Source organism: Salmo salar, chromosome 03, assembly GCF_965601325.2.
Source record: "Salmo salar chromosome 03, fSalSal1, whole genome shotgun sequence".
Lineage (NCBI taxonomy): Eukaryota > Metazoa > Chordata > Actinopteri > Salmoniformes > Salmonidae > Salmo > Salmo salar.
The window spans coordinates 63,150,701-63,178,511 of NC_138293.1; the positions used below are offsets into that span (position 1 = coordinate 63,150,701).

The window sequence follows — 27,811 nt, forward strand, 5'->3', positions numbered from 1 at the left end:
TGGAGGCTGTTCAGTGCATAACACACTCCCTCCGTTTGTAGGGAAAATTGCATGTACAAGCATGATCTTGCAGCGGGAGAAGAAAAAACCCAACAGAACAGCTGAACTGGAAGTCATCTGAATTACTGGCAGTCTCTACGTCATCAGAAGTGTAATAAGAAGAAATGTGAACAGCGTTGATATTTCTGTCTTACCCAAATCATATATATTCGCCATCGACAAATACTCTAACCAAGGCTTGAAAACAGTTTTATTCTAGTATTTGAAATAAAGCATATTAATTATTACATTGAGAAATTGGGTCTAGTCTTCTTCTTCATCATCATCATCTATGTAGGCTATAGCAAAACAGTTCAGCAATAATTCAATATTTGATCAACATGTTTACTTGGTTTCATGGGACCTAAGAATTACAGGGTTCTATGCTCCTAAACTTTCACATTTTTCTTGTGCGACATTGCCCATCAATTTGAGAGTGGTCATCTCTCAGGTAGCTGACCTTATAGGCCTAGGTCATTATAGTACATTGTGAAACTAATAGCATCATTTGAGTGTCCCTTTTCAGCAGGGAAATAACAAGAGTAGAAACATTACTGAGGTTATCATAATCATAGTAGGTCAGGTCACATGCTGTGAAAACCGAATGAATATGACCGGTCTCCTGAGATTAGGACTAAACCTACACTAAAACACATGCTCAATGGAGTTAATGTCACTGTAGCTACAACTCTGGATCCTCTACCACTCCCAGATTTTCCGTTGTTTGTTGTAATCTACGGAGGCAAAGAAACACAGTTGACAATGTTTACTTTCTTTACAAACTCACTCACACATTGAAGCAGCATGACTCAAATCTCTATCCCTAATGACCAATAGCTCAAGTACTCTCCTCTTTACTTCACAGTGTTTTGCATCATTAGTCAGTGTTTATTATGCAGTAACATCGGCCTATGGAGCAATGTCATTATTTACAATGTGTAGGTTTGAATGGTTTTCAAGGAAAAGTGAACATGTTGGTTTCTTCTTTATGATGCAAATTCATTCAAAGAAAATGAATGGCCTCTGTTTACCCCGGGTGACTAATCTGAATGTAATGGTCTATAATACAGCTGTACTGGCTGCACTTCACATAGCATTGGGTTGAACTTTGACACATTCAATCATCACAGTGGTAAAGTCTGGTGTAAATCTTATATCTTTATTGATATGTAAGTGGTTAGACAAAAATAGTCATTTAATTCAACAGAAAAAGCAAGCTTTATTATTTGATCTGTCATAACAACAGGGAGATATCATCATCTCAGTTCAGCTGAAAATGGCAGTGCTACATTCTCTATACTTGTAATCAGGATATGTACAGTATCCTGCAGGGTTGAGGTCAGTTGTCTTTCAATTCCAGACAATTCAGGAAGTACACTGAAATTCAAATTATCTTAAATGCTTTTCAATCAGGAACATTTGGAATTGTAATTTGGTTTATTTTCTGAATTTACTGGAATTTAAATGCATTTGGCCCCAACCCTGGGGGGACTACAAAGAACTGCATATTGACTGACAATGCAGTGAGACTACACTGCATGGCAAATAAATGAAACAGTTGAAAGATGAGCGGTCACTGCTTGTATCTCCATTCTCTCCTGAAGAAGGCAGGAAACGCTATTAATCTCCTCGGTTAATTGGGGGAGATAAGGGATGTTTAGAGATGGTGGTAAACTTAGCTCGTGTTTGACAAAGACTTAGTCAATCTTTAATGTATCTGTGTGTTCAGTATTGGCCTTGGCATTTATGTCATGAGAATCCATTTCAGCCTTGTAAAAACATTAAGTAAACACAAAATATGAACTGCACAAAGACCTACAGATTTTTTGAGGAATATCTTTGGTTGCTTTTTGACTGCATCATCTCTCCTTCTCTCTGCACTGACCTCTCCCTCCACATGATCACCCTGCCCCCCCTCTCACTCTGTCTCTCTATCACACACACACCACACACACACACACACACACACACACACACACACACACACACACACACACACACACACACACACACACACACACACACACACACACACACACACACACACGTCCTCTCTCTGTGTTCTGTCTCACTCTCCTCAGAGAAAGCACTCTCCTTAATCAGATTCCTGCCTCGTTGATTATCCTAATGGTGTTCCATAGAGACCTCCCTACCCCGGCCCCATCATCAAGGTCGGTCAGACACAGAGGGCTATGGAGACACGTAGAAAAGCCTTCTGTAGCACTGTCTTCGAGCCAGACCCTGTGTGCTTTCAGCCCTTCTGTACATTGTCTCACTACTTTGTTTTCCAGAGGCATGTCTTGTAGGTAGAAAAAGAACACGAGACAACAGCTTTTCGCTTGTATTGCATTTACTGGTCTTACTTCACGTCCAACTCAAATAATCTATTCTAATCACCATCGTCTCCCTATATCAGACCCTTGCCAGACCAGCCGCAGGCACAAAAAGCTGACAAGTAATTCAAATAGACAGAGACTGAGGTCCAGGAACGGACATGTATTTTTTTTGTTCACCTTTGTAACACTGCCATGTCATTCACAATCCCTTGTAATTTGCTGCCGGCACAAGCAAAATTGGATAGCACTTACATTTCTATATGTCACTATAGACTTTCATTTAACTGTCACCTGGCACATTGACAGGTGCTGGAGGGGTTCCTACAAGATTCTCTCCTTTTTCTCCCCACAATTACAGCACCCAATGCATTCCAGGTGAAGTGCTGGATATATCCTGTCATTAGCTGTGGCCATGGTGATAGATTCAATAAGCAAGGTTCTGTCAATCTCAGACAGACTCCACTTCCAGGAGAGAAGCCTCTGGGATAACAGTAATGTGGCAGGTTAACACAGTTATATGTGTGCTTATTATAGCATATATGTACAGAACATGCATGATTCTTGTAGCACTGTGAGCATACATGCATACATTTGTACAATGTGTGTCAGTACAATTAAAAATGTAATTTTTTTATATTTTTATGAACATTATCATGTAAGCACAGTGTGAGAAAAAACGGTGAAAAAGTTAACTTCTACAGAACGATGGCACTAGGAACCTTTGATTAAAAGACGGCTCAAAATGTCATTCTCCTGTCATCAGTGACCAGCCCTAGTAACAACCAGGTAGTTTGGTGGTTACACTGGTAACTAAAAACTGAGAGAAAGATAACTATTTTCCAGATATCACAATATAGTACAACTTAGAAACTTGATAAAACATTCTTAAAAAAAAGGAAGGTAAAACTATGCAACTAAATTCAGATCTCTTTCAAGTCATCACTAATCCTTCATCCTTCTCGTTCCCCGTTTCAAAACCAAAAAATAGGATCTGTTGCGATCCTGTTTTTTACGTGAAAAACTTTAGAAATAATTAAAGAGAAGGATTACTTTACACTCCTGGCATCCATCCACCCCATAACATCATTTAAAGGTACACTAGTTTTTCCCTGATTGACTCAAGATTGTGGCTGAAATGTTACACACGCACCAAAAAATTGTTCAATTTATGCCAATCAGTGAGTCTTTTCCTCTTCTTTTTAATATTGCATTTGCCGTGACCCTCCCTCTCAGTCCTCCAAAATGAAAACAATTAACCATTAGGGCCACACTGTTGATCAGAAATAAAAGCTTCATAGTGCTCCTTTAAGAAAAGTGAAAACTAGCTTAATCTTTATCCTTATCTTATCTATCTTGTCCTTTCAAAACCTTGACATGTTGACAGAGCGTGTATGCCCACCCATACAGTAGAAATCTGGCTGCTCAAAATGGCTGTGAGCATTTGTTTAACCGATCTGTAAACTCTTCAGTCAAGGAAAAGACGGTCCCCTGTGTCTCTCCCCATGCACGTTGAAACCATCTTTAGGTGTTTCCAGTGTGTGCTCTTACTCTTCATTTGTCAAAACTTAATTTCTCTGACCTACACATCACATGACCACCGACCACCAAATCAGAAAATCTCAAGACACCCCAACACTGGGCACACACTGGTTGAATCAACTTTGTTTCCAAATCAATTCAATGAAATGACATTGAACCAACGTGGAATAGATGTTGAATTGACGTCTGTGCCCAGGGGGGATATTTCCATATACACTGTTATGTACTGTATATCCTACGTTAGCAATTATTGGACATCAAATCACAATAGCAACTACTATTTATTCCATTAGCATTGTGGTTATTATATTTCAAAAACAAAAAAATAAACAAAATTATATCAACATCAATATCCCAGACTAGACCAACAAGAGTCATTCACAAACTAAAAGACAAGAAAATATGTAAGGAAGAAACAAAAATACGGGCCTGGGTTAAACTTTTTTGTTGTTGTCTAGAACAGCAAATACTACATTGAAAATAATTCCTGATGAGTAATACTTTTTTTCTCAAACAAGATGTATTTAGGCACGGATGACTGTAAGTCGCTTTGGATAAAAGCGTCTGCTAAATGGCATATTATGTTATTATTATTTTTATTATAAGATGAATAGATTGTGAACATTGTCCCGACAGTCCTTATCATGCATGCTGTGTCACTGTCATCATAATGTAGTATGTTTCTCTCCTCTTCTTTACTCTCCTCCTCTGTCTCCTCATCCCTCTATCATATCATTCTTCCAATCTGGCTGGGCCCTGTAGACAGAGTTATTTGCTGGTTGTCTTCATGCTTGTCTTCACCACAGGGACCTTACTCTCCAGCCTGATCAGATGCTCTGCCACCTGGTCCTCAGCCACCTCCAGGAAAGCTGCCATCTCTGGGGTGTCTACTCTCACCAGCTCCTCCCCCTCCTCTTCATCCAACTCCAGGACAGCAGCCATCTCTGGAGTGTCTACTACTCTTACCAGCTCCTCCACCTCCACGTCTCCCTCTCCCGCCTGCAGGGTCTCATTCTCAGCCACTCTCCACCATCTCTGTGCCCTCTGTGTGCACCACTTCCACGTCTCCATCACGGAACTTCTTCACGTGGAAGGTGAAGGGCGGCACGCGATACACGGTCGTCTTGGAGCGGGCGTAGACGGTGTGGTCGGGGGTCAGAGACTTCTTCAACATCTCCTTGGAGCCCTTTAGCTTCTCCTTCCGCTCCATGTTGGGGGTCATCTTGTTGCCCAGCTTGCTCATCTTCTTCTCCAGGCTATGCTTGGTCTTCTCCAGCTTGTCGTGGGTCTTCTGCCGGGTCTTCTCCAGGTTATCCCTGGTCTTCTGCTTGGTCTTTTCCAGGTTGTCCTTGGTCTTCTGCGCTCTCTTCTCCCTCTGCTCTTTGGAGAAGGCCTTCTTGATGTTGTCCACGCGTGCCTTGCTGGAGCGTTTTATCTTCTCGGCCCGGGACTCTTCGATGATCTCCTCGATCTCCACCTCCTCGTCTGAGTTGAGGCCAGTGAGCGCCGCCTCGCCCCCCTCCTCAGGGATCTGCTCCAGCCCCCCTTCCACAGAGCAGCCCTCAGCTACATTCTCTGCCACCTTGGATGACTTTAGAGAGGCTTTAGCGGCCTTATTCTCATCCTGTGAAGACACAAAGGAAAGAGTGGATGAGGTTAGACAACAGGAAGAGTAAACATACAAGATAAGTATGGACGTTTATGTTTAAGGCTCCAGTTAGGGTGATAAAAACCTCAGCAGATCCTGTTTTGCAGCCAGCTGAAAGACTAGGACAGTATTACATGTTTTTTTAATTCTGTTTTATCATTTATGTTTTATTCGTTTTCAAGCATAAGTTTGCAAAGACAGTATTAAATCTACCTCATTATATATCAGTACTCTGAGTGAGATAAGATGTTCCCATTCTAATGTGTTCATTCATAGGGAACAATGTGTTCACAGAATGGGATTTGTCCAATATATATACACACATTTTCAAATTGACTGCATGATTATAGAGATTAAGTGTCACGTAAAAGCCTGAGGCAGAGAAAATGAATTAATATCAATTCATATGAACGTGGGCTCTGAGATGGAAATGAAATTTGACATTTATGTGTATGATAAATTATTCATCTTCATGGCTTGCCTCAGATACGTAACTTTACATTTATCAGTCGCATAAAAAAAATATATGAAACATGACTGCTGCTGGTGGCCAGCCCCATCTAGTGGTCATACAATACAAACTGACCAAGACTCCAAAATCAGCACAGACAATGAAATTCTATCCAGCCAATAGCACAGACTTTCCATATGTACCCTAGAATGAATGACTATGATACTTTAAATAAAGTCTGCCTGAAACCTATGTTTGTATGTGAACCAGCAGACTGTGACTGATGTAACATTTAAGAGTGAGAGACTTTAGTCAGATTGAAAATCGCACTTCGTCAGCAGTGGGTTGTGGGAAAATTTGTTTAATGGTAGAATCAAATGTCTAGTTATGTGTTTCCCTACCGGTTGTGTGATAACCACATCAGAGGGTTAGGTTATGTAATATGCTTACTGAGATGAGCTGTAAAGAGGTAGGACTACCAGTGACATTTGAAAGGTTGTAGGTATCCATCCTTACACTCACTAAGACTGAAAAGACTATTAGAGAGAAAGAGAGACAGCGAGAGAGAGAGTGAGTGTATGTACACATGAGATACACCAGGAGAACATTTACCACAGTTATCGCAATGATTCAGCGAGGTAGGAGTGTGCAGTGAGGTAGGCTTACCAATAGCAGGAAATGCTTTTGTGTCTAGTTGTCTCAGTATGCTAGTTTCATTATTTGACACCATACAAACCTGTATGACATCCTCTTTCACAAGCTGTTGGTGATTACACTTATTCTGTGTGCTGAACATTTACCAATTAGTTTGGCTGAGAAGACCCTGACACTAGTTTCTAGTATAACCAAAATAACTGCAAATGTTTTCAATATTTCCAATGGACTGGTTCATACAGTCTTGCACTCCATCTATGGGACAAGAAAGTTCTAGCAGCTTGTAAGGGGACGCTACATTAGATATGGCATTGTCTGTTCATAAAAACAGCACTTCACACTGAGATTCACAAATACTCACACAACCCATCTGTCCAAAACATCACTTGACACCTATGCTTCTCTGACAGCTGCCACTCACTCAACGTCTCAGTGATGATGTTTTCACAATGCTAGAGAAATGTTGTATTATTGAATATCCACTGAGGGAGACCAGGAATATGCAGAGGATGTTATCCCTCCTAATGCCCTATGCTAATCCTAGCATACCCCTCTGACCCTGCATCCCATAGAGATAGCTATGTCTTTGTTGTCACTGCCCCGCCCTGTCCCATCATAGCACTGCTCTCATCCCACATCACACCTAACACATAACATTTTCCACTGACTCTATGCACACTCATAAGACCATATGTACACTCACACACAACACTACACTACACTACACACACACACACACACACACACCGTTTACACTCAACATATGCTGCTGCTACTCTGTTCTTTAATTGACTCTTATTCTTATCTATCACTTTACCCTGCCTTCATGTACATATCTACCTCAATTACCTTGTTGATCTGGTACTGGTACTCCCTCTATATAGCTCCACATTGATCTGGTACTGGTACTCCCTGTATATAGCCTCACATTGATCTGGTACTGGTACTTCCTCTATATAGCTCCACATTGATATGGTACTGGTACTCCCTGTATATAGCTCCACATTGATCTGGTACTGGTACTCCCTCTATATAGCTCCACATTGATCTGGTACTGGTACTCCCTGTATATAGCCTCACATTGATCTGGTACTGGTACTTCCTCTATATAGCTCCACATTGATCTGGTACTGGTACTCCCTGTATATAGCCTCACATTGATCTGGTACTGGTACTCCCTGTATATAGCTCTACTCTTGGGTATTTTATTTTATTCCTCGTATTACTGTGCCTCGTGTTACCATGTGACTTATAAGATTGTATTTAAATTTGACATTCACTCATTCTGAAAAATTATATAGTATCACTTATCTCTTCAAGTGTCTCTTGCTTCTCTATCGCTCTCTCTCTGTCTCTCTCTCTCTGAACTCTTTCACCTTGTCTCTCTCGACAATCTCTCTGTCTCTGTACACACTGTCCAGATTTAATGTTGGGAAATTGGCCCAGTCCTGAGTGTCTGAACTGAGTCACCTTCCCCTCTCCCCTGCCATGTGGGTGTGTGTGATCTCACATTGAGAGCATTGTGGGGAATGGGGATAGGTCGGCTTGTAATCAGGGAGTGAAACAATCACAACTGAGTCTGTGTTATGACACTGAGGGTTGGTGAGCTCATCTCTGATGTGGCTTTAGGAGGTGTGTGTGAGGTATGTTTGGTGTGTTTTTTACTTATAAACATTTTGTGGTATCCAATTGGTAGTTACAGTCTTGTCTCATCGCTTCAACTGCCGTATGGACTCAGGAGAGGTGAAGGTCGAGAGCCGTGTGTCCTCCGAAAAACACAACCCAACCTAGCTGCACTGCTTCTTGACACAATGCCCACTTTACCCGGAAGCCGCACCAATGTGCCGCACAATGTGTCGGAGGAAACACTGTACACCTGGCGACCGTGTCAGCGTGCACTGCGCCCGGCCCGCCACAGGAGTCACTAGTGCGCGATAGGATAAGGACCTCCCTGCCGGCCAAACCCTCCCCTAACTCGGACGACGCTGGACCAATTGTGCACCGCCCCATGGGTCTCCCGGTCGCGGCCAGCTGCGACAAAGCCTGGACTGGAACCCAAAATCTCTAGTGGCACAGCTAGCACTATGATGCAGTGTCTTAGACCGCTGCGCCACTCGTGAGGCCCCATGTTTGGTTTGTGTGTTCTCCATTTCTCTTCCTCTGCCTAAAAATAAAACGCTCATCTCCACTGTCTTTCCCCTTTCCCTGTCTACTTTGCAATGTGTTGCGTAATCACACTGCTTATTGATTCCTAAGGCGATGGCTGGGGGAGATAATCCGTCCGTTAGCTGGGTTTGGCCTGTTGACAGAGTTGGGCATAATTTGAGGCACTGCGATGGAACAGATCTGTATCGCTTTATTCAACTAATTCGGTCAGGAACTGCCGATGTAAAAAGAATTCCCTGGCAACCCGTCACAGTAATAAGGTTAAAGGTGGAGTTTTGCATCATTGTGACACATGGAAGCAGGTTTGTAATGTTTCTTTAACATCTCATTAAAGGTGTACTCATTGTCCTCTCCTACCTCCTCTCCACCCTGCTGTTACCTCATATTAAATCGTTCTTTATCATTTGTTCCTTCCTGTGTAGGTGTACTCCCAGAGCATCTAGCCCTCCTCCACCTCAATTAGTACCACTTTCCTTTCTTCCCTTGTTATCGTCAAGGCAACAATCCCCTGACACTTTCTATTTGTTTCATCATAGTTCAAACAAGCGGCTCGGGATCACAGCTCATGCAAAGCCAAGGCTTTTTATGATGGCTTTCATTACTCTTGTACCGAGGGAGATGTGAATGTTTTTTGCAATGATGAAATACATTTAAAAAGTACTTGACTGGAGCAGCGTGTACTGTTAAACAGAATAATGGGATGTTCAAGCCTGCAACATATGTCCTGAGACAAATCATTTGTGATTTTGAATTCCATACTTTGGTTTATTTTGACATACCTCATCACTGCCAGGCAGATATTATGTTCATACGTTTCATATACTGTATTTTTGCATCAGCATTAACCAATACCACACCCTTCCCCTTATTAATCCTTGTGCTGGTCTGACATTCACAATGGTGCAAGTGGAACCTATCATAAAATGACCATCGCTTCCTTATCTGGTGCTGTGTCCTACTCGGCTTGCAGTGTGTGTGTTTATTTCGGGCTCGCCTTTCCCTCTCTCCGGATTCCATCCACCATTCCCTGGCTACTAGCCACTGTACAATTCTGCCCCCTCCCCTCCTAGCCTCTCCTCCCAGTCATCAACAGGGCAACAGATAAACATAGGATCATGTCACCACGGCAACCACCATTGTGGAATATCGCCCCTGGTGGGGTGTGAAGATTAGCCTGATAAATGACTATGGAGGATGATGACCCCCCCCCAGCGACACCATCGGAGGAACTACTGTACTAAAACGCTAATGTACGGCGTTCTATGGAACAGATTAGATTCAGAACATAACTGTCATCAACATACTAATATCAACAATCTTGCTACAGCTAAACCGTACATTACATGACCCCCAAGCAGCATGTTGGCCTGGCCTACCACTGATTCCATTGGGGTGATGCAATAAGATGATGGGTGCCTCGCCCACCTCGGTACAATGCCACATAGAAACTGAGAGAACAAATTGAGAGGGCAGAGTTCTCTGATGCCAGCCAGCCACTATGTCTAGACCAGGCCCCATTAAAAAGCTCTTTCCCCCAACCAGCCCTTGGTTCTTCCAGAGTCAGACCCTGTTGACTCTCAGAACCTTCACTCAGAGCCTCACGGCAGCATAACAATCAGGAACTGTGAAGTCTGGAACAGGAAGAGGCTGCAGGCAATGGAAGAACTGCTCAGCCGGGCATTCTGGGAAAGGCTGAAGTCATACAAACGTAGGACGCTACATCATTGAGGGCATTGCCATCTCCTGTGTCGGGGTGGTGCCCCGACGCAGCCTGATTAAAATCATGTAGGAAAGGAAATGCACGTCTTCGCAGCCATCAGTAGCTCTCCCTGTGTGTGATTAATGAGAGAGAGAGGGAACGGACGGAGGGAAAGAGTGAGGACAGAAATGGAAACTCCATGAGTGTCCCTGTGTTACCTTCCTCTCTCCTTCCACTCTAGCCGTGGAAAAGTCTGGTCTACATGTGAGTGTGTACGCTACTATGCTTGAAGGAGTACCTGTGGAGAATGTGGTTGGTTGAGTGTGTGTGAGTCTTCACAGAAAGAAAGAGGGAGCTCTGTTTGTTAATGTCTCTTTCTTTGCTCGGCTCGAAAGGTAGAGTGGCCTGGGGGGGGCCTGAATTACAGCTCATGGAAAAGCTGGCAGATGGAGGAGATTTAGCACTGGTTACACTGTGTGTGTGTGTGTGTGTGTGTGTGTGTGTGTGTGTGTGTGTGTGTGTGTGTGTGTGTGTGTGTGTGTGTGTGTGTGTGTGTGTGTGTGTGTGTGTGTGTGTGTGTGTGTGTGTGTGTGTGTGTGTGTGTGTATGTGGCACACGCATGTTTGTGTGTATGTGGAACAAGAGTGTCTGTAAATCTCTATATGCAATACTGTGTGTGTTTGTGTACAGTGTGTGTTGGCTATGACAGTGTATCCTATGCAAGGTGCTGAGTCCAGGCAAGTCGACATCTGTCTATTGCTCATGAGTCGTCCCTCTGAGGGAAACACTTCCTAGGAGGTATTCTGAAAAAACACAAACCAGCCTGAGGCCCAGAGAACACAGTAAACAAGTCATGCATTCTACTGACTGAGAATGAAATAACAGAGAGAGAGTGTGTATGTGTGTGAGAGAGAGAGAGAGAGAGAGAGAGAGAGAGAGAGGAGAGAGAGAGAGAGGAGAGAGAGAGAGAGAGAGAGAGAGAGAGAGAGAGAGAGAGAGAGAGAGAGAAGAGAGAGAGAGAGAGAGAGAGAGAGAGAGTGTATGTGTGTGAGAGAGAGAGAGAGGAGAGAGAGAGAGAGAGAGAGAGAGGAGAGAGAGAGAGAGAGAGAGAGAGTGTATGTGTGTGAGAGAGAGAGAGAGGAGAGAGAGAGAGAGAGAGAGAGAGAGAGAGAGAGAGAGAGAGAGTGAATGAGAGAGAGAGTGTGTATGTGTGAGAGAGAGAGAGAGAGGAGAGAGAGAGAGAGAGTGTATGTGTGTGAGAGAGAGAGAGAGGAGAGAGAGAGAGAGAGAGAGAGAGAGAGAGAGAGAGAGAGAGAGAGTGAATGAGAGAGAGAGTGTGTGTATGTATTAGAGCGAGAGAGAGAGAGAGAGAGGTATGAGAAGGAAAGTAGAAGGTACAGTGGTAAACAGGCCTCTTAACATTTAAAGTCTTGCAGTCCCCATCGATGCTACATGAGGCCTATCCTGTTTTGGCATCTGAATGCAGCATTTTACTATTAAAACCTTAAAAGGCTTTCTAGTTTGGTTATTTTTCTCTGAGTTTGAGTGTTCTGCCTCTGACTCATAGGCACTGGGGATCATTATTAACCACACACTAGTTGCCATGGACGACAACAGAGCAAACAGTTGTCCAAACCACAGCTAAAAACTACAGCAGCTATGGCTATAAGGGCACTATGGCATCTCTTTCTTCTCCTAGCCAGCCCAGGGCCACTTTTCTGCAACACAAAGCCACACTCTCAGACTCTCTCCCTCCTTAGATATCAGTCACAGTCCTATGACATCAGCATTTTATAACATCAATTAAATAAACCTAATATTAATGTCTGTCTGTCATGACCTATCAAAAATGTCATGTGGATTTGATAATTGTTGTAGATAAGGAATGTCACAGACCAAATTGTTTTGTAAATTACCGTCCATGCCCTTTTGGATGGAACTGAAAGTTTTCACAACAAAAGTTTAGGGAATGTAGATTAGGACATGCTTGCATGACATTAGGATTGATGCCAACCCTTTACTCTGGTACTCTCCCACATGCATCAGATATTTCACAAGATCAGGAGAAGAAGAGATGAAGCCTAGTGAGGTAAGAAGTGCTACTTGGGTTTTACTAGGCAATGGATATCTACCTACAGATGTAGGATCTTAATATAAGCCAGTTCACTACAGCAGGAAAATAATCCTGCAGCAACAGTAAATGTGAATTATTATATGGATTATAATGAATTTACATTTTTATAGGGGTTGATACATTTTTCGTTAGAGAAAATCAAGTCTGACATTTTAAAATTAAAATTACAAGCCTTTTAAAACCTTGAATATACTACAGTAACAAAAGAGCGATCAAATTAAGATCCTACATCTGTATAAATTACATCTACTCCCATCTTAATCAGATGCCCGTGACCTCCCTCCACCATTCCTCCTGGGGCAGAGATGAGAGGCATGCCTCGTGAGTCACCCTGGCAGCTGTCTGATCCTGTCTAGCCCAGTCTGCAGTATGCAGCTGTGCCTTCTGCTTTCACAATGACCCATCTGGGCCCCTTCTACGACAGGAGCAGTGGTGGAGGGGCCTGGCAGTTATAAACATGGTGCTAGCAGCTGATGTACTACAGGCTACTGTACATTTCCATTGCTTAAGCCTCCTCCTATAGTTATAGTATTTTGGGGCTCAACACATTTAACCCACGACTATAATGAGAATCTTTATTTACAAGAAGCTATTACAGAAGGGGGTAGGGTAGTCTACGCATCCCAGCTCACTATTTTAGTTCAATTAGACACAGCCAAGGCACAGAGATCGGGTTCTCGTTCCATCTACCTCGAGCATCCTGGGGAATCCTCATGACCACCATCATGACACAGCGGAGGAGTACAAAGGGATTTCTGGATAATGACCCACGGCATTTTCTGCTCCTCTCTGATCTCACCATCTCACTATGGCAAACAATGTAACATAGCCCAACTGTGATGGCTTCACATGAAATGAAGCAGTGGAAATACACTCCACACCTTTGCCACCAGGACTTCTCCCTTTCCAAACCGAATTCCAGACAGCCAGGTCCAAAAAGTTCCCTGTATTGTATTTGGGCACAATTGTGGTGCAATGGTACATCCTGTTTGACACCGGAAGGGAGTTCCTTGGGGTTTCTTTCAGAGCTATGTGTGACCTCACCACACAGGAGTCTGGCGGGGATATATCCCTTTTCAGGGCTCAGCCAATTCCCTCAACCTCTCACCATGTCAACATGGCATCACCAGCCATCATGGAACCTTTGCTTTTCCACATGTTTTTCTGTATGACTGGCACGTCTAACTCTCTAACGTAGTGATTCTGTAATGTCTGTACTAAGATCTGCTCCCAACATCTAACATTAATGCCAGGTTGACAGTTTAGATATAAAGTCTGTATCAGATTGCATCGGGCTGTAGTAATGATTAATGGAACCATCATTCCTGCCTAATAACATAAGACACACATCAAGCCATTAATCATACGTCATGTCAGTCTGCCTTTTGTTCTAACTGTCTCCACTGCGTAACTGATTCTGCTTTATCTAAAGGGCACATCCTTGGGGAAGGGAGGGGGATGTTTTTATGGGAAAAGTTTGACATTCGAGGAAGAGCTTTTGTTCTCAGCCTTTGTCTGCTCGTCAGGTGTGCAGCGGCCTCTGTTTTGGTTTACACTATCAGACTATCCCTGGAGTTTATTGGGACCAACACAATCCAACATGTTCTCCTTCCCCTCATCCACCTCTGGTGGAAGTTTATGCCACCTGAGATGACTGATTCATGTCCTATTATGAGATATGCCAGAGTTGTCAGAATCTCTACCGCTGAAGTTCATATCTCATAGTTGACATCAACATACCTGGGTGAGAGGCACTAGTTCTATTACCCGCACTTAAATGTCTTCCCTCTCAGAGAGAGAGGTGTTAAGTAGTTCTAGGCAGTGGTGTGTCTTAATAAGGGTGAAATATAGGAAGAGTAATAACAACTAAAGCCTGTGTCAAACCTTCCATCCACCCATGAAAGCTCCTTGATAGGAACCCATTTTAAAAGCTTGATCAGTCTAATGCCCTGTGTGTGCAGTCTGCTAGGTTAATAATCAGAGTTATGAGTGGCCATAACCCACCCAGTGCCCTGCCTAGATCTCAGTGACAGGATATAACTCACAGGCCAGTGCCAGGAACACACAGTCCGAGCAGCAGGCATCAGTATTGGGGACATGTCACCAGCTAACACAGCTGCACCTGGAACTGCAGGACACACTCTCTGAATACAAAATATGTTATGCACTGTGTTTAGATGTTGACATCTGAATAGCCACACACAATCACAAAGACATAGGTGTGTGCAGACAGAGATACAGAAACACATCCACACACATACACATACACCATCGTTCTGTGCTGCTGCCGGTGGCTAAATCCAGTCTCACTCTATGAAACAGGACCCGCCGCTATTCCATTCCACATCGTTGCAAGAGTATTTATAATCAAAGCACCAGAGCAGATTTTATTTTACACGGTTTCTGAAAAATTTGGCTGAGTTATTACTATCTTGGCAGTGGCCTTCTGAAGTAACGGCTAGAGCGTAGGCTACAACGTGCAGTAAGTAACATGTTTTCAGTGGTTGCTCCAGCTCCCACAATTCTGTTGACTGGAATTGGAACAAAATATCTGTTGACCAACCAGGAACGTTGAGTGGCAGATGGACAGGTTCCCTGACCTTTAGCTTGCCTGGCAAATCAAGTCTCCTGTTGTGGGAGCGAGGTCTGTAAGCCAAGAGGCCAGTGGGTGGTTGAGCCCAGTGCAGACGTCTGGGTCATACGAGTAGTTCATGTTTGTATATCTTAATAACTACATCTCACAGTGACTTCATCTGGTCCCCTTAATTCGGTCCTCAAGTGCAAGAGTAAAGGCTTTGACCCATACACACGCACAAAAGTACACACACATGCACTCATTGACAGAATGAGAGCTGAATTAGCTAATAGGTAGCAGGAAACAACAGTCTTGTGGGTCTGCGAGTCAGACGACACAACAAGTGATGCTGTTTCCCAACAGGACCCCACCTCTCACCCCCAACGGCATCAAAATGAGCCCAGCGTGAACCATGCACATTGTTAACAATGCTGCAGGTGCTCCAGCTGTAAAGTCTACTGCTAATATATAAATAGGTATGGACAAAGAGACACACCCTACAGTGGTTTCAGGTTAATATACTGTGTCCAGGTTGGCAGTGTCTGAGGGCCACTGGCCTTCAGCCTCAGGAATAGCAGGGGTCCTCTTTCTGCTGCACATATCCCACTGGCAGTGATATAAAAGCCTGTATGCAAGAGTAACACTATCTATCAGCCTATCACTTATCAAGCCTTCACACAGCCATGACTCCCAGATACTAGCTATGAGACAGATCTGTCAACCTTCATGAACCCATTGATCTTTGTAAAGAAATGATTAGAAGGAGAATAGCTTTTACCAATTAGTATTTGTTGGGGGTGACTGGATGTGTTTGGGTGGAGCAGGGGACTTCAACAGGCGGGCCATCTGTTTGGGCTTCATTCTGTCAATTTGCAGTGTACAAATGATTATAATTATGTTCCGTCCCCCAGGACGGTAGAGGGAGGTGTAAAGAAAGACAGAATAGAGGTGGATAGAACCACCGCCGCTGGGGGGCATATGTAGTCGGGTTTTAGCGGCACGCGGCACTACCACCAGACCAGACCACGGCAAAGCCCTCCTAGATCTGACAGAACTGTGTAAGCAATATGGCTGAAACTCTACCGAGCTCTCTGAGTTATTAGGTGGAGCTAAATGATTGAACCTATCCAGTCATGTCTGGTATATCTGTTTCTATATCCGTGTCTTGTGTTAGGGGCCAGGGGTTGATTTGAAATCAGGCATACATTGCATTCTTTAGGACATAACTCTATGAATACTGTGACAAGAGAATAGAAAAAACTGAAAATAACTATTCTGTGATTTTGAAACATTAAGTTACAGGACAAAGCACGAAGAATCAAAACAAAGGAAGGCGTACACCCCTTTTGTGAAGAGTGGAACCACATTGTTAAAATAATACACAATCCTTTTACACAAGTTAGATCAAAGGCAGAGAGAATCCTTTCTGGCCAGGGAATGATACTGTGATGTAAAACCTATGCAAGCGCATCTATCGCAGCGCTTTTTGATCTTTCCCAAGTATAAAAAGGAAAGAAAAACAAAATTAATGACGGCTCAGTGCTCTTGGCTGAACTCCTCCTAAAACCAGAAGAGATATGAGAGAAGAGGGAGATAATCAGTAGAGGACCACAGACTGCTGCACTTTGCCAATAGATACAGTCCATGTAGCTAGCTGGCTCCAGGCTGTTCCAGTCTGTTCCTGGGCCATGATAAAGATGGTGATGATGGGAGGGAGAGCCAACAGAGAGAGCCTGTGGTTTGGAGTGAACTCAGGATGTTCAAGGAAAACCCACACCGGAGGAAAGAAGAGGAACATTTTATTTGACGCAAACATACAAGAATGTAGGATCTCCTTGTCAAAGCGAGGGCTTCCCCTTTTTCCTGGCATGTTATGGCTGTGGTCTTCCTTCTGTTCTGTCCATACAACTCTTAGGATCCCCGGAATACTCAGGCAGACATCTTAGAATGGAAATAACAATAAAGTGAGGTGAACGGGCATGAAGGGATACACTTCAAATAAACTGTACATGAACGGCTTACCAAAACTGATACAATACAACTTCTTAATTTGCACTCGACATAGAACATCACGCCACGTGAGTGTGTCGTTCAGAAACGTGAACGGTGCGGGAGAGCGGCAGTCAACTGACGTTTCACACATGCAAGCACACAATGACCCTAGTATTGAATCTCTCGGCCAGTGTTCTACAGAAGAGCTGACACGCAACAGTGAAATGTAGAGCCTGCCAGACATCTCTCCACAAGCTGCAGGAACCGGAGAGTGGGGCGGGGGAAGGGGAGGGGAGGAGAGGGAGGGGGAGTGTAGGAGTATGGATGACAGGAGAGGTTGACCCAGAGGGGAGTGAGAGACAGAGTGAGGGAAGGTGGGAGATTCCAAGGGGATGAATCAGTGCCAACTTGGTCTGCTGTCTAACTCTCCATTCCTCTCTCTCTCCACCCTACTGTACGTTATCATCACACCCCTCCCCGGTTCCCCCACAGTGATCACAGTGAGTCTGGGAGGCCAGGTTAGTCCCCGACTAGACCATAGAGGGGTCACAAGCTTGAGGTAATTGGTTCTGGAGTGCTGCCAGGTTTGCCTGGGGTTGGGGACAGAGACTGGTGGAGACAAGCTGTAATTGAGAAGTCAGATGTCCCCTGTGATAGAGTCAGAGACAGGACTGTCACTGTCCCCTGACTCCGTGCCAGAGCAGTACAGGGATGCTGAAGAGGCTCATCCATCATAGACACACAGATCCTCACAAAGAATGGTGATCTTGAGTCTTCAATAACAGATGAACGAGTGGACTGACAGCCCATCCTACACCCTCAATGCAATGATCAGATGGGCGGAAGGCCATGGTCCACAGACACCTCTGAAGCATCCCTGGAGGAGGGGAGGAGTGGAGGAGTAGGAGAGAGGGGGGGCGATAGAAGATGGGTCAAGGGACATTTGAAGTTGAGAGAGGACCGATGAGATGTAGCTTTGCCCTAGGCTGCCACAACACTGCCGGGACCCTCAGAGAGAAAGAGAGAGAGAGAGAGAGAGAGAGATTGTGTGTGTGGATTGTGTGTTTTCCCGTCAATCCAGGTTTAATTATAAAGCATCCCTGTCAATATGTTTCCCTGATGCTAGCAATATGAAAGGATGTGGCTATTCTCAGAGTACACTCACACGAGAGAAGAACAGCTGTGGTTGACGCCAGCACAAACTCACACACGCAAAACACGGAACATGCACGGACAGAACATGGAACACTTGACTTGACACTTGACACTATCAGCAGTTGAAAACGCAAGGTTATTTGCGTAACCCCAGTTCTCTGATGATGTACATGAGATGTATTACATGTGAGGTTCGCTAGAACCGCCTACTCTCTCAAAAGTACCTATCAAATGTGTCTGTTGGGGACAGACAGGTAGAGTGGAAAATGTGGTGAGAGACCATAAAAGGAGCCAGTCTCCCGCCGTCTGGTTATTCTCAAGCATAATTATCTTCCTCACACTCTTGTGAGCAGGGGAAACACAATGATATAGTCACTGCTCCACGACAAAAACTGCAAAAACATAGAGCGTGCATAAGTAGCTGGCAGGCCTGTTTTTTCTTGTCTCTCACTGGCTATGCCTCTCTCTCCAAGTGAAGATGGATAATTGCTATGTTATGCTAAGCCAGCAGCATACCACCCTGCATCCCACTACTGGCTTGTTTCTGAAGCTAAGCAGGGTTGGTCCTGGATGGGAGACTAGATGCTGCTGGAAGTGGTGTTGGAGGGCCAGTAGGAGGCCCCCTTTCCTTGGGTTGAATTTTTTTTATCCCAGGGCAGTGATTGGGGACATTGCCTTGTGTAGGGTGCTGTCTTTTGGATGGGATGTTAATCAGGTGTCCTGACTCTGTGGTCACTAAAGATCCCATGGCACTTATTGTAAGAGTAGGGGTGTTAACCCTGGTGTCCTGGCTAAATTCCCATCTGGCCTTCATACCATTATGTCCACCTAATCATCCCCAGCTTACAATATTGCTCATTCATCCCCCTCCTCTCCCCTGTAACTATTTCCCATGTCATTGCTGTAAATGAGAATGTGTTTTCAGTCAATTTACCAGGTTAAATAAACATTTTAAAAATAAGCCCTGCATGTCGATAGCTGCCAGAACTAGTCATAAGCAGGATTGTAACTGCCGACCGGAAAATCACTGGTCATCAATGGGCTCGAAGATGAAGAGGGAAAGGATTGGTGTCACTCGGGCATCCAGGAGGTCCACTTTTTCTTTGTCTGTTAAGCTGGATATTCTCAGCCAAAGTGTAATTTCTCCCACCACCACTAGGCTCATGGTACGACTACATCCTTGGATGACACTACAGGAAGCATGGATGCTATGGTCTGTAATCATACAGATCTCCTCCCATGTATCTGGGTCTAGGGTCTCCAAGTTCAGTTTCTTCCTCACCTCCACCAGTAACTCAGCCAGATATTACTCAACAATAAAGAGGTCACGTTGAGAGCTCTAAATGCTTGGGCCAAGACCATGTTAGTTTTCTGAAAAACGAAGGCAGTGAGGCGCTGGTGTCGTTAATAACACAGCACATGGGGCTGAGGTGGTGAGCCAGTGACGGCTGCACCATGGGAGAGTTGCCAAAACTATATTGTGTATGTCCAGGTTTGGGGTATCCTTAGCAAGAATCCTGCAAGTGAGGGGGTTTTCCCACAAGCCCTTAGCTTCCCTGAGGCAAGCTGGTACCGCAGGGAGCAATTCCTTTATCGGGGCTGTATGGGACTGGAGTCTCTTTCTGTCGTATAGGTCCCTTGACGGGCCCTGAACCCGCTTGCAGATACTGTATGAAGGAGCCCAAACTCCATTGGAGGAAGGGCAGCTCCACTGCTCTCGGGCTGTCAGGTCAGCGGCCTGAGAGGGTGGGAGAATGTGATCGTAACCTCGAGGATCTCTGTGAGATTAATCCCATCGTCATCCCCTAACTCCCCCTCCCCCAACACTACGTTGTCGGACAGTGAGGGGAGGGAGTCAAGGCTATCCACGATGACCTCGCCCCAACTGGGATTAGTTGCGGAGAGTTGAGCCTCAGCTATCGCTGTTGGCTCGAAGACAAAGAGGGGCTATTGAGATAGAAGCACGTTTCAGACCTTTTCTCGTAAGCACGCTGCAGTGTTCACAGGACTCAGGGTCCTTGAGCGCCTCCTGGGCATGTTCCTACCTAAGCAATTGATGAATAGATGATGGGAATCTTTCCTGCTTGACCCATGTCACCCAAACACACACACACACACACACACACACACACACACACACACACACACACACACACACACACACACACACACACACACACACACACACACACCAACGAGCTGAGAGCGTTTGCCACAGAGACAGTGGAAAGGGGTGAAACCTGACTCAGAGCCAGTGTTGATTCACCATGATGTCACTCTCTGGCCGAGCTCCTCCGATATCCTTTAACCCGACACCATGCAGTCTCTGGCAATAAATAGAGCTGGGACTGAACCGTGTAGGACTACGGCAACAGGAAAGTCACAGTTCATACGACTGATTACTGGTAGAGTCACAGTTCAGACAGTTACAGTGGTGTGGAGTGGAGTCACAGTTGATAGTTTAGACAGTAACAGCAGTGGCATTCAATCAGTCACCATTCTGAAAGTCAGAAAGTACATTCAGTAACATAGGGGTCAAATTTCATAGGGTAATATGGGAGTCAAGGTTAACACAGTCACAGATCAACAGTAAGTATTAGTTAGTTGTTTTGAATGGCAAAGCACAGGTGATGGAGATGATGAGGAACTAAATGTGACAGAAATTTTCAGCTCTGTCCATGGCTTTGTTGGAACTTGATTAAGCATGAATTTGGGGAAATGGCAAGGCATCAGTAAACAGAGAAACCAAAAAGTTGGGTTGCTCGCACGCACACAGATTGCAAAAGAAGTCAGAATGCCTCAGACAGAATCTAGGACAGGGCGATAGGAGCAGTGTGTCAAACAGCAGGGGGCCCCTCCTTTACTGAGGTAATTTATTAAGACCGGCCGTCTCTGATTGGGTTCCTGCTAAATGCCAATAGTGTAACCTAGTGCCACAGTGGACATTCCAGGACGGGGATCTGAAAATAAGACCGCAAGCCAATGCAGACACTCTAGAATAAACTAATCAAGATGGCCTCCAACAGCCAGCTACCAGATATTGACACACCTTTAATATTGACACACCTTTAACTCTCTTCTAGTGAATTATGTTCAGAAAAAGCAGACAGTGTGAAAATGTGTCAATGTTTTATAAGGCATTATACTGACCTCCTCTATAGGCATTTCTAAAGATTAAAAGACAAAATATATAATTTAGACATTAGGCAAAAATGTATTTTCCAAATAGGTCCTTCCTCTGCTTTCTTCTCCTCTGGTTGATATACTGTACTGTAATTAAAAAAAAATTATTTCACCTTTATTTAACCAGGTAAGCTAGTTGAGAACAAGTTCTCATTTACAACTGCGACCTGGCCAAGATAAAGCAAAGCAGTTCCACAGAAACAACAACACAGAGTTACATGGAATAAACAAGCGTACAGTCAACACAATAGAAAAAAAAGTCTATATACAGTGTGTGCAAATGGCATGAGGAGGTATGGCAATAAATAGGCCATAGTAGCAAAGTAATTACAATTTAGCAGATTAACACTAGAGTGATAGATGAGCAGATGATGATGAGCAGATGATGGCATGTAAATAGTCATACTGGTGTGCAAAAGAGCAGCAAAGTAAATAAAAACAAAATGGGGATGAGGTAGGTCGATTGGGTGGGCTAATTACAGATGGACTATGTACAGCTGCAGCGATCGGTTAGCTGCTCAGATAGCTGATGTTTAAAGTTAGTGAGGGAAATGTAAGTCTTTAGCTTCAGCGATTTTTGCAATTCGTTCCAGTCACTGGCAGCAGAGAACTGGAAGGAAAGGCGGCAAAGGACGTGTTGGCTTTGGGGATGACCAGTGAGATATACCTGCTGGAGCGCGTGCTACAGGTGGGTGTTGTTATCGTGACCAGTGAGCTGAGATAAGTCGGAGCTTTACCTAGCATAGACTTATAGATGACCTGGAGCCAGTGGGTCTGGCGACGAATATGTAGTGAGGGCCAGCCGACTAGAGCATACAGGTCGCAGTGGTGGGTGGTATAAGGCGCTTTGGTAACAAAACGGATGGCACTGTGATAGAGTGCATCCAGTTTGCTGAGTAGAGTACTGGAAGCTATTTTGTAGATGACATTGCCGAAGTTGAGGATCGGTAGGATAGTCAGTTTTACTAGGGTAAGTTTGGTAGCGTGAGTGAAGGAGGCTTTGTTGCGAAATAGAAAGCCGATTCTAGATTTGATTTTGGATTGGAGATGTTTGATATGAGTCTGGAAGGAGAGTTTACAGTCTAGCCAGACACCTAGGTATTTGTAGTTGTCCACGTATTCTAGGTCAGAACCGTCCAGAGTAGTGATGCTAGTTGGGCGGGCGGGTGCGGGCAGCGAACAGTTGAAAAGCATGCATTTGGTTTTGCTAGCGTTAAGAGCAGTTGGAGGCCACAGAAGGAGTGTTGTATGGCATTGAAGCTCGTTTGGAGGTTAGTTAACACAGTGTTCAAAGAAGGGCCAGATGTATACAGAATGGTGTCGTCTGCGTAGTGGTGGATCAGGGAATCACCCGCAGCAAGAGCGACATCGTTGATATGTACAGAGAAAAGAGTCGGCCCGAGAATTGAACCCTGTGGTACCCCCATAGAGACTGCCAGAGGTCCAGACAACAGGCCCTCCGATTTTACACACTGAACTCTATCTGCGAAGCAGTGAACCAGGCGAGACAGTCATTTGAGAAACCAAGGCTATTGAGTCTGCCAATAAGAATACGGTGATTGACAGAGTCGAAAGCCTTGGCCAGGTCGATGAAGACGGCTGCACAGTACTGTCTTTTATCGATGGCGGTTATGATATCGTTTAGTACCTTGAGCGTGGCTGAGGTGCACCCGTGACCAGCTCGGAAACCGGATTGCACAGCGGAGAAGGTACGGTGGGATTCGAAATGGTCAGTGGTCTGTTTATTAACTTGGCTTTCAAAGACTTTAGAAAGGCAGGGCAGGATGGATATAGGTCTGTAACATTTTGGGTCTAGAGTGTCACCCCCTTTGAAGAGGGGAATGAATGCGGCAGCTTTTCAATCTTTAGGGATCTCGGACGAAATGAAAGAGAGGTTGAACAGACTGGTAATAGGGGTTGCAACAATGGCGGCGGATAATTTTAGAAAGAGAGGGTCCAGATTGTCTAGCCCAGCTGATTTGTACGGGTCAAGGTTTTGCAGCTCTTTCAGAACATCTGCGATCTGGATTTGGGTGAATCATGCCAGCTAATAAGAGCAGAACTGGGTTCAAATACAATTTAAAATATCTCAATTACTTTCACATACATTCAAAGTAAGTATTCAGCTATATTTTCTTTGAAAAGACACGTAGTTTAATATTTTAATGCATTTGCAAATATACTTGGAAAGTATTTGAAATACTGAAAAACACTTACTGAAAAACACTCCCATGCATTTAACACAGGTATTTGAAAATAGTATTTGAAATAAGTATATGAAAACGCTGTCAAATACAATTTCGCAGACTATTTGGTTTTTACAAATAACCATTAAAATACTCAAATAAAAGTACTTGTTTTGGGCTGTGTATCGGAAAATACTCAAATACACAGAAAAGGTATTTTAAATACCAGATACTCAAAGGCACATGTTGTTGTACCCAGGTCTGAATAGGAGACAAGACATCACAGAACTTGCCCCCAGCCAGGTTGCAAACTACCCAAAGTCTCACCCTGCCATGAGGCTGCCAGCTGCAAGCCATTAGACAGACATTGCGGCACGCAAGGCTAAAAAAACACCAGTCCATGGAGTAGTATGCTGCCACAGAGAGAGGGGCTGTTCAGACTCAACTCTCTGCCACTCATTCACACTCTGTCCCTTCCCTTTCCCTCACTCATCATAACGGAATCCCTCTGCTTGACTAGGACTTTATGTATGTACACTGGAGTGGTGTGACTGGGAGGTATACAGCCTGGTACTCTGTAATTAGGCTACTCTGTATTGAAACACAGGGGAAAAAGTACCCCCGCTTGCTGCTATGGAGAGGGCAATACAAAGAGACAGCCATACATGTGAGGGAGGAATGTAGGAATACATACCAGGGCATACTCAAGTTTATATTAAGCATGAAACAATATATGTACTGTATCTTCACTCACTGTATACGCTCAGGTAAAGCGAAGATAAATACCCCCAAGCGCATACTGTAAACAAATAAATTATAACTCTGGAAATCAATGGTAATGCAGAAAGTTAGTACAAAAATACACTGAATTAAAAGAAACGCTTTGAAAGCGGCTTGGTTAGCCTTGCGAGGAGCATAAAGTTGTAGGCTACAACTACTTATAGTAGAGTAGAGTTGACTCTTTCCACGGTTCTATATTCACACAGAGTTATTGTGGGTTTTCCAGCCAGATAGGCCATGATGAATAGGCAGCATGGCACCACTTCAAGACTAAAATTACGTCTTCATCTTACACTGTGTTGAGGCTTTCAACTATCTGTCACAATCAGTCGTCATAGGTAGGGCGTTGGTTTAATCACATGTGGACCACCGGTACTACTGTGTTTATGGTGTAAGCTTATGATTTCGTTCCACAGGTCTGGCTTTATATAGCATTAGCCGCATTGGTCAACCATGAGACACTATGGTCTGGGAAAGGTCAATGAACTCACTCCATGTATCATTCTTCATACAAACTACCGCACTGGGCAGACATCAATTCAACATGTATTCCACATTGGTTCAACGTAATTTCATTGAAATGACGTGGAAACAATGTTGATTCAACCAATATGTGTCCAGTGGGACTAAGATGAGTATCACTACTAACTAACACACTTAACATGGATAGCCAATCTGTGCAATATAATTTCCTGTTGGTAGACAGTATTTTGAGTTTTTCAGAAAGGGCTGAATCCTAATTTGAGATACATGCACGTAACCCCAATGTTGAAATATTTGACCTTGTGTTTTAGAAGAAAGTATAAGTTACACACATACATCTCAAATTATAAATTACACCATCGCATCAGCATTCGGCTCTCAAGCAAGAGCTTCCTCTCCTGTAGTCTAAATCAGTGTTTCTCTACTCCAGTCCTCGAGTACCCACTTACACATTTGTATTGTTGCCCCGGACATGCACACCTGATTCAACTTGTCAACTAATCATCAAGCCCTCTAATGAGTTGAATCAGGTGTTTTTGTCCGGGCCTACAGCAAAAATGTGTACGGCTGGGGGTCTTCGAGGTCCGGAGCTGAGAAACACTGGTCTAAATACCTCACTGGTCTAAATAACTCACTGGTCTAAATACCTCACTGGTCTAAATACCTGACTGGTCTAAATAATTCACTGGTCTAAATAACCCACTGGTCTAAATACCCGACTGGTCTAAATACCTCACTGGTCCAAATACCTCACTGGTCTAAACACCTCACTGGTCTAAACACCTCACTGATCTAAATACCTCACTGGTCTAAATACCTCACTGTTCTAAATACCTCACTGTTCTAAATACCTCACTGTTCTAAACACCTCACTGGTCTAAATACCTCACTGGTCTAAATACCTGACTGGTGTTTTGGTCTAAATAACTCACCGGTCTAAATAACTCACCGGTCTAAATACCTCACTGGTCTAAATACCTCACTGGTCTAAATACCTCACTGGTCTAAATAACTCACTGGTCTAAATACCTCACTGGTCTAAATACCTCACTGGTCTAAATACCTCACTGGTCTAAATAACTCGCTGGTCTAAATAACTCGCTGGTCTAAATAACTCGCTGGTCTAAATACCTCACTGGTCTAAATACCTCACTGGTCTGAACACCTCACTGGTCATGGAAAGCCTGAGGCCTAATAGCTTTGGCCAAGTATACCAGCTAGAGCAGTACCAGTTTAGGGTAAACTCATCCTTGAGTGAGGAGTCACTCACTCTGGTGAGAGAACATTAAAACAGTTCCTGTAACGTTATAGTAAAGTTCAGAGTGTATTTCGCACCAGCTCATGATTTTCCCATGCATTATGGAGAATTCACCCAACCCTGTGGTGGAATCTAGTGGTATTGTACAAGGTTTCTCCACCTCACATCTGAAGCAGCCTACCGCAACCCACTGTTACAATCTACCATACACAGGCTGTGTATCCATCTTTTGATCCACTCAATCACTGATACACTGCTAACACTTTCTAATAACTTTCATGGATACGCATTACTAAACTACATATATGCTACCTTCATTTTTCCACTCTGTTGCCGCAGAGAATTTTCCTGTGCAGCAGAAAATTAAAATTGTTTTGTGTTGAAGATTTTTTTTTAAGTTTGTAATTTCCAGTAAAAAAATGTCAGACTTGATTTATCCTAACTAAAAATGTATCAACCCCTACAAAAATGTCCATTAATTATAATCCACATATTAATTCACATTTCCTGTTCCAGCAGCATTACTTTCCTGCTGTAGCAAACTGGTCAAAAAAAGATAGCACACCTGTATTCAGCCTGGCCTCAGAGCCTGTTGGTATGAACACACACCCCTCTGTTTCCCACTCTCACCTGGTAGATGAGAACCTTGAAGTGTCGTCTCTTGAGCAGCTCGTTCTCGTTGCTCTCCAGCTTCTTGATCTGGCCCGCCTGCTTCTCCAGGTTGGTGCGGACCGTCTTCACGTTGACGCTGACCTTGCGCACCTTGTCCAGCATCTTGTTGACGGTGTTGGCCGTGCCAGTGTGGCTCTTACACAGCTTGGCCAGCTCTCCCTGGATGCAAGAAACAGACTTCTCCATGTCCTGCTGTCTGGCCTCCAGCCCGTTCTGGGTCTGTTGGATCTGGTCAACCACCCCGATGATCTTGTCTAACAGAGTCAGCACCATGACCCCGTTTACCTGCGCCTCACTCTTGGTGCCCGAGCCCGTGGCCAGCACCAGGTCCACTTCTTCTGAAAGATCGTCTTCATCGCTGTCGGTGGCGGGCTGGACCGCTGCGGCCACCAGGGACACCTCCTCGTCGTCGTCAGACACCTCGGTCAGAGCCACTCGCTCCTTCTGCAAGCCTGCTGGATCCGCCATGGCTGTCAAGTCCAAACACTCAGCTCTCACGCTCACTCAGGATAAAAATACACTACCGGGAGAACAAACTTTAAAGGGCCACCCTGACCAAAATTCAAATCCAAATACTTTTCCTTTCTATGAAGGGACACTTACACTTACACTTCTTTGGCGCTTTTCCTCTTCCCACTTTCTAGTCTACTTGTCTTCTTGCTGTCTTTCTTTTCCTCCTTTTTCTCTTATTCTCAGTCGTCTCAGTCTTTCTCTCTCTCTCTCTCTCTCTCTCTGTCTTTACGTCTGCCCTGGGATGCTGGCCAACCAACGGGAGTGGAGCCTCTCACTGCTGAGGCATGTGTGTCCTGACTCAAATGACGGGACTCCCTGTGATACCACCCAGTCAAACTTTTCCTTTCC

At 44.3% G+C, this 27,811-nt stretch overlaps 1 protein-coding gene across 1 annotated transcript; it reads right to left on the reverse strand.

The window, feature by feature from the left end:
• Positions 1-2,371: 2,371 nt before the first annotated feature.
• On the reverse strand, positions 2,372-27,788 carry LOC106601028 (caveolae-associated protein 1). Its single transcript, XM_014192892.3, is given in 3 exon segments — positions 2,372-4,938; positions 4,940-5,538; positions 26,909-27,788. Coding segments are annotated over 3 exon segments (1,365 nt in total). The 5' UTR covers positions 27,419-27,788; the 3' UTR covers positions 2,372-4,682.
• Between the last annotated feature and the right edge of the window lie 23 nt (positions 27,789-27,811).